Source organism: Panicum hallii, chromosome 5, assembly GCF_002211085.1.
Source record: "Panicum hallii strain FIL2 chromosome 5, PHallii_v3.1, whole genome shotgun sequence".
NCBI lineage: Eukaryota > Viridiplantae > Streptophyta > Magnoliopsida > Poales > Poaceae > Panicum > Panicum hallii.
In genome coordinates this window covers 14574517-14600792 of record NC_038046.1, presented here as the reverse complement: position 1 = coordinate 14600792, position 26276 = coordinate 14574517, and the positions used below count along the sequence as shown (strand labels likewise).

The following is a 26276-nucleotide window of genomic DNA, read 5'->3' as shown; positions in this document are numbered from 1 at the left end:
ATCATACTACCATGAGTTAAACAAAAATCTCGTTGGAAGAACGCTCTACGGCCATACCGAGTCGCTATTCACACTAGACATTTATGACCCTCGTGGACTGGGAGAGCGAGACTGGTGAACTTCACTAATCACCATTCCCACTCGGGGCGACGCATGAGTACGGCCACCGTTTCTACTTTCGCCGGCGCCGTTCCGCCTTCCGCGCGCGCGCGACGCCGTGACCTGTGAGCCTGTCGCGCTTCTGCCCTGTGCCCATCCCGGCGTCTCTGCCTCCGGCCCTCCGCTTGCCGAGACGCGCTGCACCGGCGCCGTCCGCTGCTGCTGCCGCAACCTGCAGGAAGCCAATAGGTACGCTCCTCTCCAATTGCAAGTTTGCAACTTGGTGATTAGATTCATCGGCTGGGAGGAGCTAGGGCAGCAGGGCTTAATTAGATCAATCAATCGTGTCGTTCTGTGATTAGATTGGGCAACATATCCGTTGATCGGCTGATCCCTCCCGTTTCTGTTCTCAAATTTTAGTGTGGCTTATTCAATCCTTGGGCTTTAGCTGATTGTTTGGCCATGATGAAGAGGTTAAGGACCCTTGATTGTTGATATAAGCCTGTTGTTTGTGCTGAAAATCCGAGTGTCAACAATGATTGGTTATCTTTCCTCAATCGAAGCTTATGATCTAGATGGTCCTCATAGAGGCAAATTCAAGTTAATAGAGATGTGTGCTGCAAACATATCACATATGCACATTATTTTGTTCTGCATTGTAGCTAATTGGTAGACAATTGCTCTATTCAAGGTAGTATAGAGGTGCCTGTGTGTGTATTGTTGTCACCTTATACAACCTACCACACACATGTCGAAATCCTCATGTGCCTTCTCAAAATTTTGGATCACAACTCACAACCTGGAGTGAAGGTTCAAATATTAGTTTTCTTTAGATTGTTGATTTTGTACACATTTCGCAAAATAAGTTTGTTTCTTTTGTTCTTTCATACAGTGCATATGTGCTTTGCATCCATGCGTTTTATTTTTGCAAATGTGAATGTGTTTATATTTATGTTCTTTTCAAGAACCTTTAAGTGTACAAACTCAAATAGCCGCAGCAAGTTCTTACTCTTGTCTAACCTTAATTCCCTGTTTAGGTTATTGAGCTTTTCCCTTCACTTCAGAACGGGTCACAACATGGGCGAAGGTTCTGAGTTTGATGAGTGGGAAGCCAAAACTTATGCAGGCCTGATTTCAGGAGATTTGAAAGTTAAAAATGGTGAGGTACAAGTGCCCTTTCTGTAGCTCTGGCAGAAAGGGATATTTCCGTATAAATCGCTTGCTTCGGCGCGCCTCGATAGTAGCAGGTGCTTCAACCAACTCCGGAGTGAAAGCAACCCACAGTGCTCTCATCAAGCATTTGAACAATAGCCATGGTAAATCATCTGAGCCACAGTCCCAGCAGGTAGCCATGGAGCCAAGACTCCCTGAGTATAGAGGTAAGCAGTATGTCTGGCCATGGATGGGTGTTCTAGTTAACGTGCCTACCAAATGGGAAGATGGCCATCGGGTCAGAGCAAGTGCAGCTAGGTTGAAGGAGCAACTATCACATTTTCGCCCGCTAAAGGTCACTGCTTTATGGAATGCTAGAGGTCATACAGGGACTGCTATTACTGAATTCGGAAACGACTGGAGTGGATTTGAAAATGCACGGGCCTTTGGAAGTTACTTCATGGCAGAAGGGCATGGTAAAACAGATTGGAAGAAAAAAAAAGAATGGCTACTCAGGGCTTTTCAGCTGGGTTGCAATGGATGAAGATTACATTTTTCAGGACCAACAGGGGCCCGCTTGAGAAAAAGTGGTACCCTGAAAACCATCAATGATTTTGAGAATGAAATAGTACGGAAAACAGGTAGGCTCGTGTCCCATTTAGCTAGCCAAGTTGAGGTAAAGGATAGGCATTTGAATGAGCTTGAATGTGGATACAATGGGATAATTGAGTCACTTGACAAGATGATCGGGGAAAATGAAAAGCTTAAACTGTCACACGAAAAACGTAGGATTCAATATTTTGCTTTAATCTACATTGTCTAATTATCATGCTTTTCTCTCCTCAACCATACGCTAACTTTTGAACTTTTGAATGGTAACAGGTATTAGTGAGAAGCAGCAGCAAGCTCGCATACATTCACTGGCTATTATTGAGAAGAACCAAAAGCTGCGTTTGGAACTGGACTCCAAGATAAATGAACTTGACGTGAACACTGAACAGGAGAAACAGATGGTGTGTGATTTCTTACCTTTATTCTTCCTATCTTTTGTTGATGAAGATGGTTTATTTGGCCACCTTTGTTTTCCTTATAATTTTTGTGTAATTATGTTGTCTGCTTCTGTATCACAGTGGTGAAAGTTTGGCTAAGTGCTTCTGGAAATATGCACTCCAGCATAGTTTGATGTTGCTTGTTTCAGAATGCTATGAAATCAAACCATCTTAAGATGGCAATGCTAGAACAAGAGAGAGCCGAGGAGAATGTGCTGAAGTGTCTGGAAGAACAAGTGGTATGTCTCTATGTCCCATTTTTGTCAAACTCTATGATGCTTTTGTTTCAAAATAATGTCTTAGTGAAAGTCTTGCCATATGTCAACTGCAGAGAGGAAAAAAAGGATATTTTGAACAAGATTGAGAAGTTAACATAACAGTTTTATCAAAAGAAGACCCTTGAATTTCAAATACAACAGACGAAGGGAGAACTAGGTGTGATGAAGCACATGCCAAACGTTGAAGGTTCAGAATCGAAGAATAAAATGGATGAGTTGAATAAGAAGCTGAAAGAAATGGAGGATGAACTGGATGTGCTGAGTAAGGAGTTGAAAGAAAAAGAGGATGAACTGGGCAAAATGCAGTCACACACCAACACTCTTGACTTTCAAGGACAGGGAAAGCAATGCTATGTTACAAGAAGCTCGAAACAAGCTGAAAAAAGTATGTTACTCGTTATGCTGATCGAATTCTGCAGCGTTCATTGCTTACACTGTTATGATTACTTAAGTGATTGAGAGCAAATTATTCAATGTTCTGCATTAGATTTCCTGATCACTCACCTTTGGTCTATGCATCCGTGGCATGCTATGCAGGGCATTCTTTAACTTTCTACTAGTGGCCGAGCACATATAGGAATCAAGGTAGTAGGGCAGCTTGATCTGAAATCTTTCTTAAATGCTTGTCGACAGAGGCCGTCAAAAGGTGATGCAGCACTTTGTGCTGCCGAACTTTGTTCAGAGTGGCAAAATCAAATTACAAATTCAAATTGGCATCCAATTAAGGTTGTCGAGGTTGATGGGAAGAAGCTGGTACAAATCTTTACTTCACTGTTACCTTTTATTCTCAAATACTTACTTTTGCATTAATAGAAGAAAAATGTTTGTAATTTCAATATGCTAACTAGGTTCTGTACCACATCTCTGTACTTGCAATAATGCACGGCAATGGTTGATGGGAAGAAGCTGGTACAAATCTTTACTTCACTGTTACCTTTTATTCTCAAATACTTACTTTTGTATTAATAGAAGAAAAATGTTTGTAATTTCAATATGCTAGCTAGGTTCTCTACCACATCTCTGTACTTGCAATAATGCACGGCAATGGTTGGACACCCACCCCTAGTTCCCTGTTTACTTTGCCGGTCGCAGTCCAATTTGGCAAACATAAACATTGGCAAAGTTCTGTTGCGTGACATCTGATTTTGCAATGGCGTGATGCAGGAGAGGATAATCGTGGACGATGCGAAGCTCCGGAAGCTGAAAGATGAGTACGGCCAAGAAGTCTATGCAGCAGTGACGAAGGCGCTGCTCGAGATAGACGAGCACAATGGCAGCGGCAGGTACTGCAAACCGGTGGTGTGGAACTTCAAGGCAGACCGGAGAGCGACGCTGACGGAAGGCGTCCGGTTCATCATAAAGCAGTGGCAATCGCACAAGAGGAAGCGCTGAGCTGTTGGACCTGGAGACTGGAGTAGCCTTCGACCATCGTGTGCTGCTGTCTGCTCTCCACCTGACGTTCTCGATGTTTTGGTGCACGAGGCTTGAGCACTCGGTAGTAGAGTAGTAGATGATGGTGAGCCACCATGGGTCGCTTTGTGCCGGGGTCTGTAAACGTAAAAAAGCCGTAAACGCTTAAAGGAATCTTACTAATTTGAAGTACTAAATGAAGTCTATTTATAAAACTTTTTGCATGGATGGGCTGTAAATCGCGAGACGAATCTAATGAGCCTACTTAATCCATATTTTGCAACAATGATGCTACAGTAACCCTCCGCTAATTATTGCTTAATCATGGATTAATTAGCATCATTAGATTCGTCTCGCGATTTACAACCCATCTGTGTTGTAAATAGACTCATTTAGTATATTAAATTAGTAAGATTTCTTTACAAAAAGTTTTTTGCGTTTACAGCTACGGGAAGTGAACATGCCCTTAGTTAAGAACAGACTACCTTTCCCTTTGTGGCAACCTGGAACCTGCATTTATGCTCTCTATTGTCTCCCTGATAAGTACCCATCGAAACAGATCAGGACAAATTGACGCCAGATTTAACTAATCCTGACCAAATTCTTAGATTCGAATCGGTACTCAGCGCCGGAATTTGTTGGGTTTCACCTGTCCTAAACTGGAGTCTGTAGCATCCCCTTTGAGTAGTTCATCCACCCATCGATCTCTGTCCGGAGTGAGTGCATAACCCAAGCAAGACTAGTAGCTACATAGTACAACACGACAACATGTACGCCTGGTGGTCGTCAATCATTCGTCCCGGAGCGCGACGACCCCTGCAGCGCCACGTGTCCCTGGGCACCCTGCAGACGTGTCCCGGCAACCTCGAGCAAAACCGCAAAAGATGCTGCGAGAACCGGCAGATAGAAAGGCGCATATAGAAAAGAAAACTGACCCTTTCAGGCTGAAACCGCAAGAATCGGCGGACGCGCAGACAGACAGGGGCAGCAGAGACCCATGGAGACGGCGAGAGAAGCAGCAGCGAGCAAAGTCGCCGCCGGAAGCAGCTGCGGAGGGGTGCCGGCGCCGGCAGGGGAGTACTGGAGCGAGGCCCTCAAGTCGTTCCTCGACCACATCCCCATCTCCTCCATCCCCGGCGCGCTTCAGCCCACCGCCTCCCCAGGTAAGCCGTGCGCTAATTACTGGTTGGGGACACACTTTGCTTCAAGGCGCCGTGATCATTCTCGAACACTTAGCTCCTCGTGGTTCTGCTGTGTGTATGCAGCGGTGGAGATCAAGCTCGAGGGCAGTGTCTTGGACGCCATCGGCGCCATGTACGGCGGCAACGCCGCGGGCGCAGTGATCGTCGACGAGGTGCAGAGCAGTTTCGGGAAGTACGTCGACCGCGACATCGGCTTCGTTGAGTTCTCGAGCATAGTCTTATGGGCTCTTGAGGTAACATGACTGTTGGAGTATATTAGGTCCATGGGCAGTGTGGCCCATAGAGGCCCACGTATATTACATCTTCTATACCCTGTTTTATACCCTGTTTTAGGGTTTTGAGTAATACAGACACTATTCTACATGGTATCAGCTTAGCCTAGTTCTCCTCCTCCTCCCCTCCGACCCGCCGTCGCCGGCCCCTCCTCCTCCTCCTCCCCTCTCCTCTTTCCCTCCCCTCTCCTCTTCCTCTCACTCCTCTGCTCCCGCTTGCGCCGCTGTGAGCGCCGGGCCGCCGCCACCCGGCTCCCCGCTCACGCCGCTGTGGGCGCCTGGGCCGCCGGTGCCGGGCCGCCGCCGCCCGGCTTCCCCCCCGTCGCGCTGGTCCTCGAGGGGGGTCCGGCCGCGGGCGCTGCCGCGGGCGCCGCGGCTCCCCTGCTCCAAGAGCCGCTGGGGCCGCCGCCGGGCGCCACTGCGGGCGCCGCCGCAGGTGCCGCCGCTCCTCTACTCCAGGAGCCGCCGGGGCCGCCGCCGGGCGCCGCAGCGGGCGCCACCGTGGGCGCCGGAGCTCCTCTGCTCCAGGCTGCTGGCGCCCTGGGCCCCCTGCAGCCCGACACCACTGCTGCCGCAGCTACTGCTGGCGCGGGCGTCGGGGCTGCGGGACCCCAGCCGCGCGCCGCCACCGATCCGGCCGCCCTGCGGGCCGCTGCGCGGCTGCTGCCGGCCGCGGACGCCGATCCCGCCGCCGCCGCTGTGGCCCACCGTGCCGCTGTTGATGCGGGCACGCACCCCGTCGTTGATTCTGCGCCCGGTGCCGCACGGTCTGGCCTCGGGATGGCACCCGAGGATGCGCCGTTCTCCGCCGCCTTCCGAGGACAGCAGGCCGACGCCGCTCTCGCCGCGGCCCTCCTCACCACCAAGTCGGAGGCTTCGGCCGCCCAGGAGTGGGTCCGTGTGGCTGCCCTCGCCTGGGAACGCGAGCGCGTCACGGCCGACGCCCTCGCTCTCCGGGTTGTCGAGGCGGAGCGCTACCTCCGCATCTCCTCCGGCCAGCCCGTCGACCCTGACCACGGCACCTCCTCCTCCTTCCAGGCCCCGCCCGCTGGATCTGGAGCCCGGTACGACCCGACCGACTCCATGGTCGCCCAGCTCCACCTCCAGGCAGCCGGCGTCCAGAACATCAGGGCCCTGGTCTCCGTCCTCCTCGACCCCGCGTCCTCCTCCTACAGCCGCTGGCGGGACCAGGTCCTCCTCACCCTCCGCCGCTACGCCCTCGACGACCACATCCTCGTCGACTCGCCGATCGAGGCGCGGGACGTGGCGTGGCTGCGTCTCGACAGTGTCGCCATGTCCTGGATCTTCGGGACCATCTCCCTAGATCTTCAGGACCTCGTCAGGACCCACGGCGGCACTGCGCGACAGGCCTGGGTGGCGCTCGAGGGGCAGTTTCTCGGCAACGCCGAGTACCGCGCCCTCCAGCTCGATCGAGTACTGCCGGCGGATGAAGAGCATGGCTGATGCTCTTCACGACCTCGGGGATCCGGTGTCCGATCGGGTCTTGGTACTCAATGTCCTACGAGGCCTGAGCAGCACCTACGACCACCTGAAGTGCTGGATCACCCGCCAGAGGCCCTTTCCCACCTTCCTGCAGGTCCGGGACGACCTCGCCCTGGAGGAGATCACCAGGGGTCTCGCGCCTGGATCCTCCTCACCCAGCTCCGCCGCGCTTGTTGCAGCTCCACCGGCCTCCTCTGCTGCTCCTGCCACCTCCCTCCTTGGGGCTGCTCCCACCGGGCAGACCGGAGGAGGGGGGCGTGGACGTCGCCGGCGACGAGGTGGTGGTGGTGGCACTGGTGGCCCTGCTCCTGGGGATACCGGTACCGGTGGGGGCCGTCGGAGCGCGTCGACCTCGACACCCGCTCCTGCCCCTGCCCCTGGAGGTACACCCTGGCCATCCTTCAGCAACCCATGGTCAGGGCGCATCTCGATATGGCTGCTCCAGGGTCCGGCAGGGGGGCTTCGTCCTCAGCTCCAGCCGGCGGCCATGTTCACTGGTGCTGCTCCATTCCTCGCGCCGTCCTGGACCCCGCCCGCTCAGCCTAGCCAGCAGCCGACCTGGCCTGGGGGGTGGGATCAGGCCGCTCTGGCGCAGTCTTTTAGCACCATGGGACTGACCCCGCCGGTCAGCACCGAGTGGATCGCCGACTCGGGTGCCTCATTCCACACCACTCCTGATGCCGGTATCCTATCTTCTGTCCGACCCCCACACCCCTCTTATCCTTCTTCTATCATGGTTGGTGATGGGTCTTGCCTTCCTGTCACCGCCGTGGGTTCTGCTCCTCGTCTTCCTAATGTTCTTGTTGCTCCTCGAATGGTTCACAACCTTCTTTCCATTCGCCAGTTTACTGCTGACAACTCCTGTTCTATCGAATTTGACTCCTCTGGTCTTACTGTGAAGGATTCGGCTTCCCGGCGTCCACTTCTCCGATATGACAGCCCGGGGCCCCTTTACACCCTTCGGCTTCCTGCTTCCGCTGCCTTGCCTTCGGTTTCTTCGTCTGCTGCTTTTGCCGTGACACCTTCTTCCACCACCTGGCACCGCCGGCTTGGTCACCCCGGCCGCGACGTTTTGGCTCAGCTCAGCTGTAGTACCGATGCTCCTTGTACTAAGGCTCCTACTGAGCACCTCTGTCATGCGTGCTAGTTAGGTCGTCATGTTAGACTTCCGTTTTCTTCTTCTTCGCATGCTGTGCATGTTTTTGATCTGATTCACTATGACCTGTGGACATCTCCTGTACTCAGCATGTCTGGTTATAAATATTATCTGCTCATTGTTGATGATTTTTCTCATTACTCTTGGACTTTTCCTTTGCGCGCCAAGTCAGAGACCTTCCCCACCCTCCTCCACTTCTTTGCCTAGGTGTCCACTCAGTTCGGCCTCACAGTTAAGGCTGTCCAGTGTGACAACGGGCGGGAGTTCGATAACTCCACCTCCCGGTCCTTCTTCCTATCTCGGGGTGTTCAGCTGCGTATGTCTTGTCCGTATACCTCTCCACAGAACGGCAAGGTTGAGCGGATGATTCGCACGACGAACGATGTCGCGCGCACCCTTCTGATCCAGGCCTCTCTGCCCCCGCGCTTCTGGGCTGAGAGCCTCCACACCGCCACCTACCTGCTTAATCGTCTCCCGTCCACTGCTTCTCCTGCTCCTACTCCACACCACGCTCTCTTCGGTACCCCTCCTCGCTACGACCACCTTCGGGTCTTCGGGTGTGCGTGTTACCCTAACACCTCCGCCACTGCTTCTCACAAGCTGGCGCCCCGATCGACTCGTTGTGTGTTCCTCGGGTACTCCCCTGACCACAAGGGGTACCGATGCCTTGACCTCACCTCTCGCCGTGTTCTGATCTCCCGACACGTCGTCTTTGATGAATCGGATTTCCCCTACTCTACCTCCTCTACACCTTCTCCTGATCCCGAGCTGGAGACTCTGTTTCCGACTGACCCGGTGGTTCAGCCACCGTTACCTGTTTGTCCTTTTCCTGCAGGTTTCCCCGGCACGCCGGCACCGTCTCCGGTGATCCCTGCTGCGTCGAGCGCGGCCCCGGTGCCCGTGGTCGCGCCACGCGCGGTTCCCGGCCCTTCGGTCGTGCCGCGCGCGGCCCCGGTGCCTTCACGTGCACCTGCGCTGTACGCCCAGCCGGTGCAGGTGTACCGGCGTCGCTCGGCGCCGACCCCGACACCACCGCGGTACACTGAGCCGGTGCAGGTGTACCGGCGTCGTTCGGCGCCGACGCTGACACCGCCTCCTGCTCCGGAGGCTCCTGCGGCGCCGACACCGGCGCCGTCGCCGCCGCCTCCTCCTCCGGCTCCCTCTCGTGCCGAGCTGGAGGTATACCACCCGCCAGTCATCCATCGGGATCCTCGGCATATCCATCCTATGGTGACTCGGCGGATGGCCTCTCAGGCCGCGACTCTCTCCGCGGCAGAGGGAGAGCCGCGGGTCTCTCCGGTACCCTCCTCTATCCGTGACGCCTTGGCGGATCCTCACTGGCGTCGCGCGATGGAAGAGGAGTACGCGGCTCTTCTTGCTAACCAGACGTGGGACCTCGTGCCGCGTCCGTCTGGTTGCAATGTGGTGACTGGCAAGTGGATCTGGACGCATAAGCGTCGGGCTGATGGCACACTGGAGCGCTACAAGGCTCGCTGGGTTCTCCGGGGGTTCACCCAGTGGCCTGGTGTGGACTATGATGAGACCTTCAGCCCAGTCGTGAAGCCTGCTACGGTGCGCACTGTTCTGTCGCTTGCGCTCTCGCGCTCTTGGCTTGTGCACCAACTGGACGTGAAGAATGCGTTTCTTCACGGCACTCTGTTAGAGATTGTCTACTGCTCTCAGCTAGCGGGATTTGTAGATTCGAGTCGTCCGGATATGGTCTGCCGGCTCAACAAATCTCTCTATGGGCTGAAGCAGGCTCCTCGGGCTTGGTACTCTCTGTTCGCCACGTTCTTGCTGACATTGGGGTTCACCGAGGCCAAGTCTGACATGTCTCTCTTCGTCTACCGCCGAGGGGATGAGACCTCCTATCTGCTGCTCTACGTTGATGACATTGTGCTCACAGCCTCTAGTCAACAGTTGCTTCAGAGTGTCATCTCCTCTCTGCAGCAGGAGTTTGCTATGAAGGATCTCGGTCAGCTCCACCACTTCTTGGGCGTCACTGTTGAGCCTCACCCGTCTGGTCTTCTCATGCACCAGCGGCAGTACGCACTCGATATCCTGGAGCGGGCTGGGATGACTGATTGCAAGCCCTGCTCCACTCCTGTTGACACTCAGGCGAAGCTGTCCGCTGATCTGGGTGATCCAGTGGCTGATCCTACTGCCTACCGGAGCCTGGCTGGTGCTTTGCAGTACCTCACCTTCACCAGGCCGGATCTCACCTATGCTGTCCAGCAGGTCTGTCTCCATATGCATGATCCCCGGGAGTCACACCTTGCTGCACTGAAGCGTCTCCTCCGCTACGTCCGTGGCACTGTGGACCTCGGCCTGGTACTTCACCGCTCGTCTTCTGCTGAGCTGGTGGTCTACACCGAAGCTGACAGGGCTGGCTGCTCGGACACTCGTCGCTCCACTTCCGGCTACGCCGTCTTCCTGGGCGGCAACCTGGTCTCCTGGTCGTCCAAGCGGCAGCCGGTTGTCTCTCGTTCCAGTGCCGAGGCGGATTACCGGGCTGTCGCTAACGGCGTAGCGGAGGCGTCCTAGCTCCGACAGCTCTTGGCGGAGCTCCACAGCCCGCTCGCCAAGAGCACGCTCGTCTACTGCGACAACGTCAGCGCCGTGTATCTCTCCACCAACCCCGTCCAGCATCAGCGGACAAAGCACGTGGAGATCGACCTACACTTCGTGCGCGACAGAGTCGCAATCGGCGATGTTCGGGTCCTCCATGTCCCGACTACCTCCCAGTTTGCTGACATCTTCACCAAGGGGCTGCCCTCCTCGACCTTCTCGGAGTTTCGATCCAGCCTCAACGTAGCCGGTGGCTAGTTGTAGCTGCGGGGGGGTGTCCAGCCTTGAACACCGCTGCGCCGGTTGTTCAGACTGCGGGGGGGTGTTGGAGTATATTAGGCCCATGGGCAGTGTGGCCCATAGAGGCCCATGTATATTACATCTTCTATACCCTGTTTTAGGGTTTTGAGTAATACAGACATTATTCTACAATGACGATCTAATCTTGTCTCTCCCCAGTTGTTCATCAGTTTGTTAGCGCAGAATGAACAATATGCTCTTCTGAAATTTTGTCAAATACAGTTCATGTAGACTGTTTGAGTAAAGAGTGAACAATCGTTACTATTGTTTGGCATCAAATATTGACAACTCTGTCAATTGAGTTCTTGATTCCTAGGAACTTGGCAAAGTGGAGCATGAACCAAAAGACAGTAGTTCGGACTTCCTCTCAAGTCTGAAACAGCATCCTCAGATTGCAGAAACGAAGGTACATAGTAGCAATCAGCAAACTATCCCTGTATTTTCTTTATATATTTGAATACTGCAATGCAAGGAATATATGGTATGGGAATATCCTTCTCTTAGTGATGTAGGACAAATGTTAGTGCTAAAATGGCCATTGTGTACATTTTTACATTTTGGCTGCTGCTCTGATGAACTACACAGATTGCCTGGTTAGCAAAGCTATTCCTATGGGAGCCCTTCTTCCCTGTTCGAACCCATGACACGCTCTTTCACGCAATGCTTCTCTTCTCAAAACACCACAGGCTCAACGTGGTACCTGTTGTTGAGTTGATGAACTCAAATGCTATTGGATTTGTCACTCAGGTACTTTATTGCCTGCCTTGATTTACCAACAGAGTTCCTTTTGTGGTCAGTGATTCTGAATGCAGAATTCAATTGTGAAGCTAATGACCGATGCATTGCACTAGAATGCAGTGATGGAGTTGCTTCTCCAGTCAAGTGGCCTTGAGTGGCTCGACAAAATTGCAGATCGACAGCTTTCTGAATTTAGGTAAGCCATGACCCTGAATACCAAGTACTGAATGCAGTTAGTGTAACGAGTAACAACAGCTTACTGATGTTAGCTGCAGTTATAGGTGAAACATACCATGATACAGTTCTATGTCCTAACTACTACTGTATTTAGAATACCTTGTTCCTTGTATGTAAAACTAAAGTACTGTACGTATGAGGTATGCTTTGTAGTGCGGACAGATCAAATCCTGAAAAACAGCCTGCTAAATGTTAAATCTTCAACGTGTGTGCCAATTGCACGTTGTGCTCAGCAAGTACGATACAACTGCAAACATTAATTCTGTTGAGCTAAAAAGCTGCATTTGACTTGTTGGCAGGTTTGCAAGTGTGAGGAAGCCTGTTTTGGTGTACTCGGATCAGACTCTTGCTCATGGGCTTCACGTTCTCTCAAGGGAAAAAATGGGAGTTGCAGTCATTGACAGGAAAACCAGCTGTCTTATTGGATCAATACAGTGCAGTGATCTCTACCTGCTTCTGGATAATAGCTCCCTTTTCAGAAAGAGAACGTAAGTATTGCGCATCTTCTTTGGCCATCTTTCTCGGAATAATTTAGGATGTTCGTGAAGGCGTGAACACATTTCCTGATTAATAGGAGCATAAGTATGGAAGAATTCATCAACTTGAACAACAAGACCGACGACAAACACAGCAATGCTGAAAATCCATCTGCATGTGAGGGTCAAAACATCCTCGCTCTCAGAAACACCGGGCAGCGGAGCACGGGCCTGCCAGTCACCAACCTGAAATCCGACACCCTGAAGCAAGCTATGGAGAAACTGACAGCTTCAAGGAGCAGCTTCAGCTTCATCGTCGATGAGCAGGGGCACATGGAAGGAATGGTGACGACGAGGGAGATCATCTCCGTGTTCTCCCCGCCGTGCATGGACTCGAGAATTGACGGGGGCACCTTCTTCTCGGCTGCGCTTGAGCAGGTTGGCTGCCGTGTTGAGAATGGGCAGATGATCCAGAACTCCTAGTCTTTAAGAACCTGATTCTGTGGGGCTTGTTGCAGTATCAAACGATGAATTTTGTGCACTTTGCCTGTTCTCCGAGTTGTACTCGAGGTTAGTCATGATCTGTGAAAAAATCTTGCTCCGGCCATGCAGGATGATCAAATCGTTGAGCCACCTTCCTTGATCTAACTCGACCGGGTAGGGTACGACGGCTTCAACCGTTTTCCATTAAGAGGAAGCAATCGGGTAGGTTTAAGGTTGATTCTACTTATGTTTGTTCACTGCGATGGATGGAAATGCATGGTTTCTGAACCCATTCTCTCGTTCTCTTGGTGAATTGGCTCTAAAATGAGCATTCTTTGTATTTTCAACGTTTCGGCTGTTGGTGTATATGCGTAGCGCTGCTCAACTGAACTTGAACACAGATAAACGACCTATCTCTTTGCAGTGGCAGCAAGTGGGGTCTGAAACGAACCCGTGTCGATCGCTCACTATGTTTTGTAACACCTTTTTTCTCCCAAGGGGTAGGTTAAAATGTACTCCGCTTTTAAAAGGGAACGGGGCAGGCGATGGCATCATCCGTCCTTGAAAATGATAGCTATTTTTAGGGGTGGGTAATAACGTCACCCGTCTCTAAAAATGACCGATAAAAATGACCGATAAAATTCTAGGTGCTCCGGAGACGATAGGAGAAGATTTGAGTTTTTTTTATATTTGCACACATGCATATCTAGGCGTATATAAAGGTATATATTTTCTAAATTTGAGTGGTAAACGATTTCTACTAGAGTGGGCTATCACATATATTCCAAGTGAAATGTAGATGATATATAATTTGTACATGAGGGTATGTAGACTTGAGCTCCGTACCCTATGTGCTCCGTACCATCCGTAAGTATTCGGACTTCAAGGTAATGGCATTATGGATGTCATGTTCAATTTTAAAGTCATCCACAACATTTTCCACCTCGGTGAACTAGACATCGAAATGGTTAAATTCTGGCGCATGTAAGTGCCTCATCAATACTAATATTTTGTATGCTATGGCCTTAATTATTACATATATATCTAATTAATTGATATACATTCAATTCTACATGATGCAAATAAATGATGCCATTATTTTACGTTAGAAGATGAGGTATCTCGATCCCATAGCTATTTGCGAGATAAGGCGCGCCGCACCAAGTAAGTGGAAGGACAAAAATGATATGCTAGCTAATTGTGAAACATGCGAGGAGAAGAAAGAGAAACGAATGTCGTATGACAAAGATGCCACGAAGAAGGTTGTGGTTTACCTAGGGGTTATGATGGCAAAATGGCAAGATGAAGCCGATACTATATATGCGCCATACCATAAGTCTAATCTAAATCTTTTGTTACAATATACATTTGCTCCGATCATGGCTAAAAATGGTATATAATATTTTTGCAGAGGTTATTGGATTGCTTCTGTGATACACAGCCAAAGCAAGAAAGAGTGCTCGTATTGGACACCTTAGATTGGCCAAACAAGAGATACTCGGAATTCTTATTCATTCTCAAAATGTTAGCGAATTTTTTATCTTCCATTCGCATATTGTGATAATTTTTCATAAAAGGAAATATTTATAAACTAACTTCTCATTTCTTTCTTTTTAAAACAAAGCTTACCAGCACTAAATTACAAAAGGAGGTGCTCATCCCGTCGATAAACAGACAAACATGACTCTACGCATAAACTTCCCGTGCCAGAAGCAACCTGCAAATTCTGGATACTGCGGGTATTACATGTGCGAGCATATGCGGGTACAAGAGAGATACACAACTGAACGTGTAAGGGACTACTCTTTATTAGGGATAGATGTATATGTTTTCGTGGATTCATTAATTGCAGATTCATCCAAGAAGAAATATGGAGCCACTCCATGAGAAGCAACTTCTAGAAGTAGTAGCCGTTTTATTATGCATGAAGTGATCCATCAAAAGGGCATATTTTTTGTAAAAACCATGAATTAGCAACAGACTCTAAATACATTAGTCTTCGTGAGTGGACGAACCCGTACCACCTTGCCACCTCAGGTAGCGTTGGAAACTCAGCATGTATATGTATGCTTTGTTTCTATATGATTTAGTTTTGTATGTGCAATTATTTATATTCATAAAAAATATTCCTGTTGATCATTATGATATTTGATTGTGTACTAGCTTGATCGGTCAAAATTGGCGAGTAAAAAATTTTAAAAGGTAGCAAAAAATAAATTTGAAAATTTTTAATTTAAATTAGTGAAAAAACGGGAAGGATATTTTCAGACGCGGGTGACCGCCTAACCCGCTCCTGGAAATAGATTTTCAGGGGCGGGTCACCCCTAACCCATCCCTGGAAATAGGTTTTCAGGTTTTCAGGGACGGGTAACATATCCGCAAACAGCTACTTTTAGCTGCAAGAAGCAGAGACGGGTACCGCATCCGCCCCTACAAATACCTGTTCTTAAAAATATTTTCTGTTTTCTGTAGCAGTGGCTGCAGTGCTGTGACAAGGACCGTATTTTTCTTCTCTATCACCGCCGTTGGATGCTCCAGCAGACGGCCCAGCAGGTTTATCTGCAGACGAGGCTCTCACGACTTCTTGCTGGTCACGGCTGCGTGGGCCCCTCAGTAGAGGGTAGCTGCGTACAACTAGGCAGCACAATTTAAGCATTACTGCTAGTTGGCTACCAGCGTGTCAAAACGCACGCGGGTATGAGGCCTGCAGCGTGTTTGAACGGTGGGTATGTATGCGCTCCAACGGTAGCACGTGCCGCCCGACCACCTACCTAACAGCGTGGAGTTTGGTGCTGCAGACAACGAGACGGCGCGCTCGATGCCACGAATGCCGCCCCTCTCCCGCTAGCTTCTAGTACTATATAGTCAGCTAGGCCAGTGAAGGAGCAGCACGACGTGTCAGCTCGATCAGGCCCGCAACTCGGAGAGAAAGGAAGGAGGAGATGGGGGAGGTGGTCGTGAATGGAGGCGGGGAGGCGATGGAGGGAGGCGCGGCCGCGAAAGGGCCGGTGGTGGTGACGGGGGCGGCGGGCTTCCTCGGCTCCTGGCTCGTCATGAAGCTCCTCCAGGCCGGCTACGCCGTCCGGGCCACCGTGCGCGACCCCGGTGGGTGCTCTCTCACTTTACTCTATCGCGCGAATGCGTCTCGTCCGCTTGATAGCTGGCGAGATTTTGACTTGCTTCATCGTCCGTCCTCCAGCGAACGTTGCGAAGACGAAGCCGCTGCTGGACCTTCCCGGAGCAACGGAGCGGCTGTCCATCTGGAAGGCCGACCTGGCCGAGGAAGGCAGCTTCGACGACGCGATCAAGGGATGCACCGGCGTCTTCCACGTCGCCACTCCCATGGACTTCGAGTCCAAAGACCCAGAGGTACACAAGCAACCATGCAAGGGTCTCCAGTCGATTTCTGCACAAGTCAACGTCAGTCGGAGCGGAATTTAAAATTTGGAGATCGGGCCTGGCCCAGAAAATGGCCTAAAACCCAAGTCTAAGCCCAAGTCCACCTTATAATAAGGCCCAAAACAAGGGAGCTCTTGTTTGTTTCTTCTCCACCTGTCTCTGTGTGATGCTGGCTCCTCGTTGCAGAACGAGGTGATCAAGCCGACGGTGGAAGGGATGCTGAGCATCATGCGAGCCTGCAAGGAGGCCGGCACCGTGCGGCGCGTCGTCTTCACCTCCTCCGCCGGGGCGGTCAACATCGAGGAGCGGCAGAGGCCCGTCTACGACCAGGACAACTGGAGCGACGTCGACTTCTGCCGCCGCGTCAAGATGACCGGATGGGTACGTTGCTTCCCCTGCTCTGCTCAACTGCGAGCTCCACCGGCCATGGCGCGACCGCGCTCTGACGGCGTGTTTAATTTCCTGCGCTTGCGCGCGCGCTCCTCGGCCCCTCGCAGATGTACTTCGTGTCCAAGTCCCTGGCGGAGAAGGCGGCCATGGCGTACGCGGCGGAGCACGGGCTGGACCTCATCAGCATCATCCCGACGCTGGTGGTCGGCCCGTTCCTCAGCGCGGCCATGCCGCCCAGCCTCGCCACCGCGCTGGCGCTCGTCACGGGGAACGAGCCCCACTACTCCATCCTGAAGCAGGTGCAGTTCGTCCACCTCGACGACCTCTGCGACGCCGAGATCTTCCTCTTCGAGCACCCGGCCGCCGCCGGCCGCTACGTCTGCTCCTCCCACGACGCCACCATCCACGGCCTCGCCGCCATGCTCAGGGAGAGGTACCCCGAGTACCGCATCCCGGAGAGGTTCCGGGGGATCGACGGCGAGCTCCAGCCGGTGCACTTCTCGTCCAAGAAGCTCCTCGACCACGGGTTCGCGTTCAGGTACACGGTGGAGGACATGTTCGACGCCGCCATCCGAACGTGCCGGGAGAAGGGCCTGATCCCGCTCTCCACGGCCGGAGGGGACGGCCCTGCCTCAGCGAGCGCGCCCGGCGACACGGATGCCGCTCTTGGGAGGGAAGGCCCGGCGATTGGCGCTTAGACAAGCGTTGGTGCGAGGCAAAATTTGCTGTTCTACGTCGATGCTGTATGTCCGTTCTACCTGTGAAACATGTTGGTGTTTGAATTCATAAGTTTCTGGATAACGTGTTGTTACCACAGCTTGCTCCAACAGGAGCCCTACTGTATACATCTCCTATAAATAAGCTACATGTAAAGGTTTCGATATAAACTTGCCACCGCCAAAAAAAAACTCAAAACACATCAGTTCCTCAAAGCAGTACTCTAGCGGCTTTGATCTAATACTATGTTCATCGTAAGAGATACGAGACACAACAGATGCTGTAAAATTGATTTTCCTTTTTTGGGGGGGAGCTACTGAATTGATATGGGTAAGAGATAACCAGAAGACATCCTCTACAGCTGCATATTTACACCAATAAAAAATTAATATGGCTACATAAATACCGAACCAATTTCCTGTCCCCATAAAAGAATAATACCTATCTTAGCGCTCTTCGGAATTGTACTTATTCCAGGCTTCCTGCACAGTCACGGGACAACAGTTAGCCTCAGTCTATTACAACCAGTAACTTGATAGTGTATTTAGAAAGATGGTTATCAATTCACCAACACAAAACTTGCTTCACTAATAGCCAGATACAGGTATAACTTTCAAAGCTTTTTTACCAGGTAGGTGTTGCTGGAGACATACTTGCTGGTCATCTCAATTTCGAATGAGCAACCTTTCGAAAACCAGCATTAGATGTATTACAAGTTAGTTGCTAGTGCCAGTTCCCAACTGATTAATTTGGTGTTAATCGGGTGCTTCTTTTTTTGTTTACATTTTCTTTGAAGAAGCCAGTTTCAGGACATGAAAGACCCTGCCTGAGTAGGCTAGTTGTCAACAATAAAGTGGACTTTTGATGCTGTTGGTAACTGAATTTTCATTTGACCTATGTGGTTTTTCAAACTAATTTGATTATGATGACTGCATCTACCTAGCTTCTCAAATATGTGGAACATAAGCAGTAGTAAATAAGCAGCTACCTTAAAATGTAAACATGAACAAAGAACGCACCTTAAGAAGATCAAACACCTTCTCACAAATGTATTTCTGCCTGATTGTAGCACCTCTTTGTTGTACTTTATCTGGATGGACACAAAGGGTTGCCTTCCTGTATGCCTTCTTGACACCGGCAGCTGTAATAAGGTCTGTGAGGGGAACTGGCTGCCAACCACTGTCTGAACCAAGTATCTGCCCAGAAGAAAAAGATTTGCATGACTGGACTAATGTGTAGCTTGAGTTGAAATGCAACAAGACAGCTCAAAATAACGCAATTCAGAATTGATGTATAAACAAACTAAAGTAAGAGCTGATGGAATTACTTTCCCTGAAAATGTAACAAGAATGAATCTTGAAGGTACAATTGTATCATATCTTACGCACAACGATATCTAAAAACCAGGTTTATATTAGATTAAATCATTTCTTAAACTTCCTGAAATGAATTTGAATGGAATCCATTTTTGGTATTGGCAATCTAAGATGGCCACGAGAAAAGTTCCGATAAGAACCAGTGGAAGTTCTACAGTAACCAAGATGTAAATGGTTCAGATAAAACCTACATATTGCAATGTGGACAGCAATGCTCGCAGGTTTCCTTCTTTTCCATTTGACCATCTCTTGACTTCAGGATCAAGGAATTCAGCCAATCTCTGTACCAAAAAAAAAACATTCCATGCAGAAAAGGTTATTTAGAAACAAAAGGTTTTTTTCTAACTTCCTGATGACTAACAGTCTTACATGTTTCTCTGCCTGCTCCCTCTGAGCCAGCATGTCCCGCATGTTCTTTTCAGCAAGGGCTTTAGCCTGAAAGTTGATAATGATGAGAATTACCAGAGACTACGGAACACAGAACAAGTAGAGGAGACAACAGTGCATTGGAGTATACCGCTCGCTCAGCTGTGCGTTGATGCCTCTCCAATTTTGCTTTATGTCTTAGAGCTGACTCAACCTCAACTACTGTAAATAAATGAAAAAAATACAACCCATGAACCATAATACGATAACTATAGAGAATATTTCTTATGATATAGAAAAAATACTTGAACTCTCTTTGCAGTAGGAAATACTGGATAATTAACCATACCTTCAATATCTGTGCTTTTTCCGTGATTATTTGAAGCTGTCTTCTGAAATTGTGCCTCGTGTTGATTATCCTGTGTCAAGAATGCGGATTAGAACGACATTTAGTTCGGGTGTGAACAACTAAAGTGTATATAATGTCATCAGCTACCTGATTAGGTGCCTTAAAACTTTCTTTGAAAGAAGACCTGAACCTCTCCATTCGCTCCTTTGCATCTGCAGCAGCCTTTGCCTTTTCAATTGCCCTCTCCCGAGCTTCAGCAGTTGCTCTCTCAACTGCTGCACGCTCAGCTTTCAGTCTAGCTTCTCTTGAAGCCTTCTCAAGAGCTGCCTGAGCAGTTGCCTTTTCTTCTTTCTCATAAGCTTCTGTAGATGCTCGTTGTCGTGCTGAGGTAATCCTTTCTAATGCTATTCTATCAGCCTTAGCACGAACCTCTGCAAATGCCCTCTCATGTGCTTCTCTAGTAGCTCTCTGAACAGCAAGCCTATCTTTTGCTCGCTCCATTTCCCGTTCCTTCTCTTCTTCTAACTCTCTTCTCCGTCTCTCTTTATCTTGCTCCTTTTCTTTTTCCAGTTTACATTCTTTTTCTTTATCTTTGTCAAGAGTTATGAGGACCTCCTTCTCAATTTCTCCTTCAGTCTCTTTTACGTCATTCCTTGCTTTAGTTCTCTGAAGATCAAGTTTTTCTTCTCTTGATTTTAGAACAGTTTCTGATGCAGTATCTTCTGCAGCCTTATCCCTTTCTTCCATTTCGCTTCCAGTATTTTGCCCCTCTTCTAATGTTGTTAAAATTTCAGTTGGAATCTCTCTATCTGCTTCTCTGCAATTCACTTCAGGATTTTTGAGAACATCAGCCTTCTTGGCAGAAACAGACTCCGTATTTTGAGACGAGTGCTTCATGCCGGAGTATGCTTCTGAAAAAGAAGACTGCAGATTATTTGACAATGTGCCCATCTTCATGGCATAATCACTACCGTCATCAGTAATAAATTCATTCACAGAATCAAATGGATTATCATCTATGTCACTCCTTATATTAACTTCTGCAGATACACCGTTCGGTCTTTTGTAGACACCTGTTTCCATGGATTTCTGACCTTCCCTACTGTCACGGTTTATTACTTCTTCCACCAGTATCTTGTCAACATTCTCTGGTGAGGATTTTTGTGCCTCTTTTTCCTCACCATGAGATATGATATCCTCAACTCTGTCCATGTTGTTCTCCAAATCTAGGGGTCCCCATGACCCATGTGATTCTTGGAACTGATATGGATCTTTGTCACAATTACTACATGTTCTCACATTGGATTCCATCAATTTGCTGTCACCCACAAATACATCGACTTCTGCTTCATCATATTCGCTATCATTAGCAATACCACTTCCCGAAGTAACATAACCTTCCTCTTCAGGAGATTCAGCTACCTGATCCACATCTCCCTCCTGAAAATATTCATGTACATCTGCTTTCTCCTCAATCCCATATTTTGTCATCTCTTCATGGATGAGTGATTCTGAAGCTACTTCATCTGCTCTTTCATTTTCATTCGATAGGCATGCTTCATCAACAAAACCGAATAGCTTTTCTTTCTCGAAAATTTCATGCAGTTTGGGGGACTCTTCTAATTTTGATATTTTCACTAAACCTTCATTGATTTCATCAGTATTAGGAACATTAGGAAGTTCCTGTAAAACATGATTCCTTGCTAAAGTACATGGCAACTCATCAGTGTATGGAAGCTCAAGTCCCTCTTTATTGTTGTCGTCATGGTTAGAGTTCCCTACCAATGGAGTTTCCTGAGCTCTGCCATCAGAATAATTTTCATCATCATTGGCATGCCCTCCAGGTAAACAAGGCTCCAAAAAGGAACTGGAAATTTCTGGGTCGGCTCGGACCTCTGTAGGTAAACTATTCATGCATAAAATCTCAAATAGCCCATCATTACTGCGGCCTTGAGAATCCCCGACCCCTGGACATTGTTTCAAATGAGAATTGGTTGGCTCTTGGTATGTCACCCTTTCATCACAAAAAGGAACTTCTGATGACCAAGGAGCCTTTTGTTCAGCCTCCACGGAAGCTATACCATATTTTCCCTGATTTACAGGTTCCATCCTCATACCTGTTGTATTGTTACTGCCCCACAATTTTCTAGACCTTTTCGGCTCACCTGCAAAACCCCCTGCCTTTTCTTTATCAACCTGATCGAATTTGGCAGAAGAATCTGTCACCAGACTATTATCTCCTTTGGTTGGTTGTTGGTACGTCACCCTTGCATCACAAAAAGGAACTTCTGGCAACCTAGGAGCCTTTTGTTCAGCCTCCACAGAAGGTATACCATCTTTTCCCTGAATTACAGGTTCCGTCCTCAGACCTGTTGTACTGTTACTTCCCCACAATTTTCTAGACCTTTTAGGCTCACCCGCAAAACCCCCTGCCTTTTCTTTATCAGACTGGTCAAGCTTTGCGGAAGAATTTGTCAATACACAATTATCTCCTTCTGTTGGCTCTTGGTATGCCACCCTTTCAGCACAAAAAGGAACTTCTGGCAACCTAGGAGCCTTTTGTTCAGCCTCCATAGAAGCTACACCATCTTTTCCCTGTTTTACATGATCCATTCTCAGATCTGTTGTATTGTTACTGCTCCATAACTTCCTAGACCTTTTCGGTTCACCTGCAAAACCCTCTGCCTTTTCTTTCTCAGACTGATCGAGCTTGGTGAAGGAATTAGTCAGCAGATCATTGTTAACATGGCATGCCGCTTCAATAGGTCTGCATCTCTGATCATTGCTTACTAGTTCATAAAATTCAGCATCTGATGTCCACTTTCCTAATTGTTCTAGTTCACTGCCATTTTGAATCATCTCATGAGGCTTCCCTGGTGATATAACCCCCTTTTTGCCATGATCACCGTGGCCAGGCTTAAATGCACCAGCACCCCTGTCCTTGTCCAGCGAAGCTATATCAGTGTTTTGATTTTCCTCTTTTCCCAATCTTCTGATGTTCAGATCTTCTTCAAATAGATGCACTTCATCAGATGCCTTGCATTCCTTAATTTCAGTTGATTTTGCACTCCTGTGATGGGCTGGCCTCTTCCGGAATTTAAAGCTGTCACCTTTTGTCTCCATCAAGTCTTTTGCAGCTTTTAATCTGGCTTCAGCAAATTCCATTGCTTCCTTCATGGCAGCAGCAGCTGAGTTAGGATTGACATCAGCATCTCCGTGTTCTTTGTTTCCCTTTTTGTTAAGCAATTTAAATGATGGCATTGGTGGTGGCTGTACTTTGATTGGCGCTGCTGGAAGGCTGATGTCAGATATCCTTAAGAATGGATAATCAGGGGAAGGTGCTTCCTCACTTGACACTGAATGGGTGCTAGACCTCTTGTTAAAACTTTCTTCCTCACAAATATTTTCAGAGATAGGGGGGCATGTTGGGATATGCAGCGGCGGCTGATCAATTATAGAAGCACTCTTCAGGCTGACAGCTACAACGTTCGGTGGGCTCATCTTCTCTTCCACACCACTAGGGGAAGGTGCTTCCTCGCTTGACATTGAATGGGTGCTAGACCTCTTGTTAAAGCTTTCTTCCTCACAAATATTTTCAGAGATGTGGGGGCATGTTGGGATATGCGGCTGCTGATCAACTACAGAAGCACTATTAGCACTATTCAGGCTGACGGCTACAACGTTCTGTGGACTCATCTTATGTTTCACACCATTAGCATGTGTACTACTGTCCATTACTGGGACATTATCCATTTCTGAATCATTTGACAAATTGCAAGAGTCAACCACATAGCTAATTGAAGGTTCCACTATGCAAGTAGTCATTTCAACAAGATCATCTGGTCTTCCCCTGGTGGCCTTGTTATATGACATGTTGAACCTTTGCTCACCATCTGGAGGAAATGAGACTGGATAAACTTGCTCCTCATCAAAGTGTTGGTTGCAACCAGTATCTGCATACTGTTGATAGATTATAGAAGGCTCAGCATCCAACTGGCCAGATTCTTTCCTGATTGATGATCTGTAGATATGGAATAACAAGGCATAAGTCAGAAACAATAAAACATGACATCTGCACTCATTTTTGCCAATTATAGCGAAACGGAGTGCTTCAGTTTATACACCTGTGAGTTTCCCGAAAAGGCAAACACAGAGTTATAATTCACGAATTAAAAACAAGATGAAAGAATTCTAAAGGAAGGATGGTGTTGAACTTAGGGAGTGAAGGAGGGTTTGGGCCAGTGCTCCATTGCACTTCAGGAGCACGTTTTAGGTATACCTCAAGAAGTTTTGGGGACAAGGAATCAGAATCCGTAACTGACCATCATCATCATGACACGAATAGAAACATGCAAGGAAATTTAATATTAGAAAGTCATCCAAATCAGCTGAACAGCGGCATTTCAAAAGCAAGATCCTTGGGTGGAATTCTGAGTTTCAAAATCACATCTCAAATTCTTCCAGTTTACATCAACTCTAAAGTTGAGAAGAAAAGACAGCACTTCAACCTGAAGAAACTACTTTTGTCCAGAAAGTCTAAATAGACATCGTATCCAGCCTCTCTAATGGCACAGCTCCACACTTCACCTAAAATGGTGAGCATTGAGCCCGTGACGAAATATAGCACTTCACCTAACGCAATCACCTTTATGGATCAGAAAATTTGCAGCAGACGTGGCTCGGAAACGACATTCCACCATCCTACTCATACAAAATATCCGAAATGGAAAAGGAGAGGGAAATCAGGGTGTAAATTGGTAATGCATTCTGTCCCGAAAATGGTGGATGGTAAAGATGAGCAATGCCTCCACAGGCCACAGCAGACCTTAAGCCCCCTTAACCCCTTTACTCAAAAAGCACGAGCAAAACGAGAGCCCCGAAATTGGAGCAGAAGGCCACCATTCTTAGCTCAAACAGTGACCCCGCGCAACAGTGCCACAACGAGGATTGGAAGATAACGAAATCCTGAAATGGGGCCAGAATTGGTACCTGGAGCTCCCGCTCGGCGACGCGATCTCCTCCGCCAAGCACTCCGCCCCAGGGAGCATCTCCTCGTACGGCGCCGCGAAGTCCCCGAAGTCGAAGCGGCCGAAGATCTCGCCGTACGCACCCGCGCCGGCGCCGGCGCCGTCGGCAACGGCCGGGGGCAGGTCGAGGTAGGGGATGGAGCACGAGGCCGCGACGCCGCCGAACACCTCCACGTAGTCCGCCGGCGCCGCCCCCGCCCCCGCCCCCGCGGCGAAGGCCGGGGGCGGCGCGAACCGCGGGGGGCCGCCGAACACGTCGCCGTAGGAGGACGCCGCCTGCGCCGCCAGCGCGGCCGCGGCCGCGTCCGACGCCTTCCGCCGGTGGCGCCGCTCACGGTGGGGCCGCCGCGGTGGCAGCGCCGTGGCGAGCTCCTCCATGGCCGCCGTCTTCAGAGAGGGGAGGGACGGCAAGCGGGGCGGGGAGGGGAGCAGCACAGCACCACGCCACCACCGGCTTGGTGATTCAATTTCAAATTGGTTTGGTTTGATTGCGTCGGGAGTTTGTGGAGTGGGGAATGAGAAGGACTGGTGAATCGAGAGGTAGGTGGAGCCGGGTGCAGGTGGCATTTTTATTTGGGTCGACGTGGTGGGGCCGGACGTCCGTCCTGTCACCACTGTCCTGGCCTTCGGCGCGGGGTCAGGGTCCGGCGGCGACTTGCAGTCAGCGGGGCATCTGGTTAACACTGCTGTAAATTTTCCTTAAATAAAACGAGGCAAAATAGGTATTTTGCTCCTCAAATTAATCCAAGGTCAAATTCATCCTTCAATTTTTAAATTGATCAAAATAGTCTCTCAACTTTTATTTTAAGATCAAACTCGTCATTATGCTGATATTATACTCCACAATAACATAATACAAATGCAAAAAGTCTTTTTTACCTTTGGTTTCTTTGTTCTCTCCTCAATTTTTAATTTTTCTGTGTCATTGTTCGCTCAACTTTTCGCAACATTTTATATGGTGGTACGTAGTTATGCAATAAGTAGTTTTAATTTTACTCTACATACGCCTGCAATACAATACGATGCATCAGTAAATAAAATTCTATGCTTCAAATTAAAGATGTTTAACTCCTAAATGAATTTAAAAAGAGAAGGAGCCAATGACAAAGAGATCTTTTTATAAATATCATGTTATTATGGAGTATAATATCAGGATAAGGATGAGTTTGATCTAAAAGCAAAAGTTAGGAGACTAGATTGGCCGATTTAAAAGTTGAGGGATGAACTTAACCCTCGAATAAAAGTTGAGGAATAAAAACGGCTATTTGCTGTAAAACAACTCACTGATAATTTCGCCCAGATAGCTACTGTGCAGTGATAATAGCTCTTCTCTCCTACATAGGATAATGTTGATTTGGGGCTTCTCCAACAGATTGTGTATCCCATTCCAGTAAAAAATTACGTCATTTATTTCATAATAAAAACACATTTCATTTTATAAAACTAAAAAAAACGGATGCATCCACCTCCCATATTCACCTGTTTTTTTTTTGGAATGATAAGCCACATAGTTAAAAAGAGAGGGAGGAAGAAAGAGAAAGAAGAGGGGAGGAATAAAATTAAAGCTTGACCTCCCTCCGCCGTTGCTATGCCATGGTCGTTTGTGGAGCTCGGGATCGGACGAGCCATAGAGTCCGTCTTCACCGTCGTGTCATAGAGCTCGATCGTGTATGCGGGTGGAGGTGAGAATGTGGAGCTTGGCCGTGCTAAATGCAAGATCTCGATCCGT

General features: G+C 49.0%; 4 protein-coding genes across 5 annotated transcripts; 3 read left to right on the top strand and 1 right to left on the bottom strand.

Moving 5' to 3' along the window:
* Positions 1-134: 134 nt before the first annotated feature.
* Positions 135-4185, top strand: LOC112892458 (protein INVOLVED IN DE NOVO 2-like). The gene is made up of 8 exons (XM_025959616.1): positions 135-348; positions 1137-1793; positions 2134-2264; positions 2450-2539; positions 2681-2963; positions 3116-3331; positions 3427-3487; positions 3743-4185. Exons 2-6 carry the CDS (start codon positions 1256-1258, stop codon positions 3136-3138), a joined length of 1065 nt encoding a protein of 354 aa, XP_025815401.1. The 5' UTR covers positions 135-348; positions 1137-1255; the 3' UTR covers positions 3139-3331; positions 3427-3487; positions 3743-4185.
* A 689-nt stretch (positions 4186-4874) lies between these two features.
* Positions 4875-13161, top strand: LOC112891694 (SNF1-related protein kinase regulatory subunit gamma-1-like). The gene is made up of 7 exons (XM_025958623.1): positions 4875-5151; positions 5254-5423; positions 11306-11395; positions 11575-11736; positions 11841-11923; positions 12264-12452; positions 12539-13161. The coding sequence occupies exons 1-7, from the start codon at positions 4986-4988 to the stop codon at positions 12921-12923; spliced, it is 1245 nt and encodes a 414-aa protein (XP_025814408.1). The 5' UTR covers positions 4875-4985; the 3' UTR covers positions 12924-13161.
* Positions 13162-15805: 2644 nt separating this feature from the next.
* On the top strand, positions 15806-17599 carry LOC112892049 (dihydroflavonol 4-reductase-like). The gene is made up of 4 exons (XM_025959109.1): positions 15806-16028; positions 16123-16292; positions 16509-16703; positions 16820-17599. Exons 1-4 carry the CDS (start codon positions 15866-15868, stop codon positions 17408-17410), a joined length of 1119 nt encoding a protein of 372 aa, XP_025814894.1. The 5' UTR covers positions 15806-15865; the 3' UTR covers positions 17411-17599.
* Positions 17339-25060, bottom strand: LOC112892048. 2 transcript variants are annotated; one of them, XM_025959108.1, is made up of 9 exons: positions 24510-25060; positions 19668-23541; positions 19521-19590; positions 19323-19393; positions 19175-19240; positions 18997-19086; positions 18449-18625; positions 17871-17911; positions 17339-17470 (listed from the first exon to the last, which is right to left on the bottom strand). In XM_025959108.1, the coding sequence occupies exons 1-8, from the start codon at positions 24923-24925 to the stop codon at positions 17876-17878; spliced, it is 4800 nt and encodes a 1599-aa protein (XP_025814893.1). In that variant the 5' UTR covers positions 24926-25060; the 3' UTR covers positions 17339-17470; positions 17871-17875. The 2 variants fall into 2 exon arrangements, with proteins under 2 accessions (XP_025814893.1, XP_025814892.1); XM_025959107.1 differs by lacking the exon at positions 17339-17470 and adding an exon at positions 17582-17790.
* Between the last annotated feature and the right edge of the window lie 1216 nt (positions 25061-26276).

Bases quoted from the DNA above. Each gene is read 5' to 3' on its own strand.
- LOC112892458 (XM_025959616.1), top strand. From the start codon at position 1,256: ATGGTGAGGTACAAGTGCCCTTTCTGTAGCTCTGGCAGAAAGGGATAT. The intron at 1,794-2,133 runs GAAGATTACATT...GAATGGTAACAG, and splicing joins TCAGCTGGGTTGCAATGGAT to GTATTAGTGAGAAGCAGCAG. The intron at 2,265-2,449 runs GTGTGTGATTTC...TGCTTGTTTCAG, and splicing joins CTGAACAGGAGAAACAGATG to AATGCTATGAAATCAAACCA.
- LOC112892049 (XM_025959109.1), top strand. From the start codon at position 15,866: ATGGGGGAGGTGGTCGTGAATGGAGGCGGGGAGGCGATGGAGGGAGGC. The intron at 16,029-16,122 runs GTGGGTGCTCTC...TCCGTCCTCCAG, and splicing joins GGCCACCGTGCGCGACCCCG to CGAACGTTGCGAAGACGAAG. The intron at 16,293-16,508 runs GTACACAAGCAA...TCCTCGTTGCAG, and splicing joins TCGAGTCCAAAGACCCAGAG to AACGAGGTGATCAAGCCGAC.
- LOC112891694 (XM_025958623.1), top strand. From the start codon at position 4,986: ATGGAGACGGCGAGAGAAGCAGCAGCGAGCAAAGTCGCCGCCGGAAGC. The intron at 5,424-11,305 runs GTAACATGACTG...CTTGATTCCTAG, and splicing joins TAGTCTTATGGGCTCTTGAG to GAACTTGGCAAAGTGGAGCA. The intron at 11,396-11,574 runs GTACATAGTAGC...TGAACTACACAG, and splicing joins CTCAGATTGCAGAAACGAAG to ATTGCCTGGTTAGCAAAGCT.
- LOC112892048 (XM_025959108.1), bottom strand. From the start codon at position 24,925: ATGGAGGAGCTCGCCACGGCGCTGCCACCGCGGCGGCCCCACCGTGAG. The intron at 23,542-24,509 runs GTACCAATTCTG...CCATATCTACAG, and splicing joins TCGCCGAGCGGGAGCTCCAG to ATCATCAATCAGGAAAGAAT. The intron at 19,087-19,174 runs GTAAGACTGTTA...TTTTTGGTACAG, and splicing joins GGGAGCAGGCAGAGAAACAT to AGATTGGCTGAATTCCTTGA.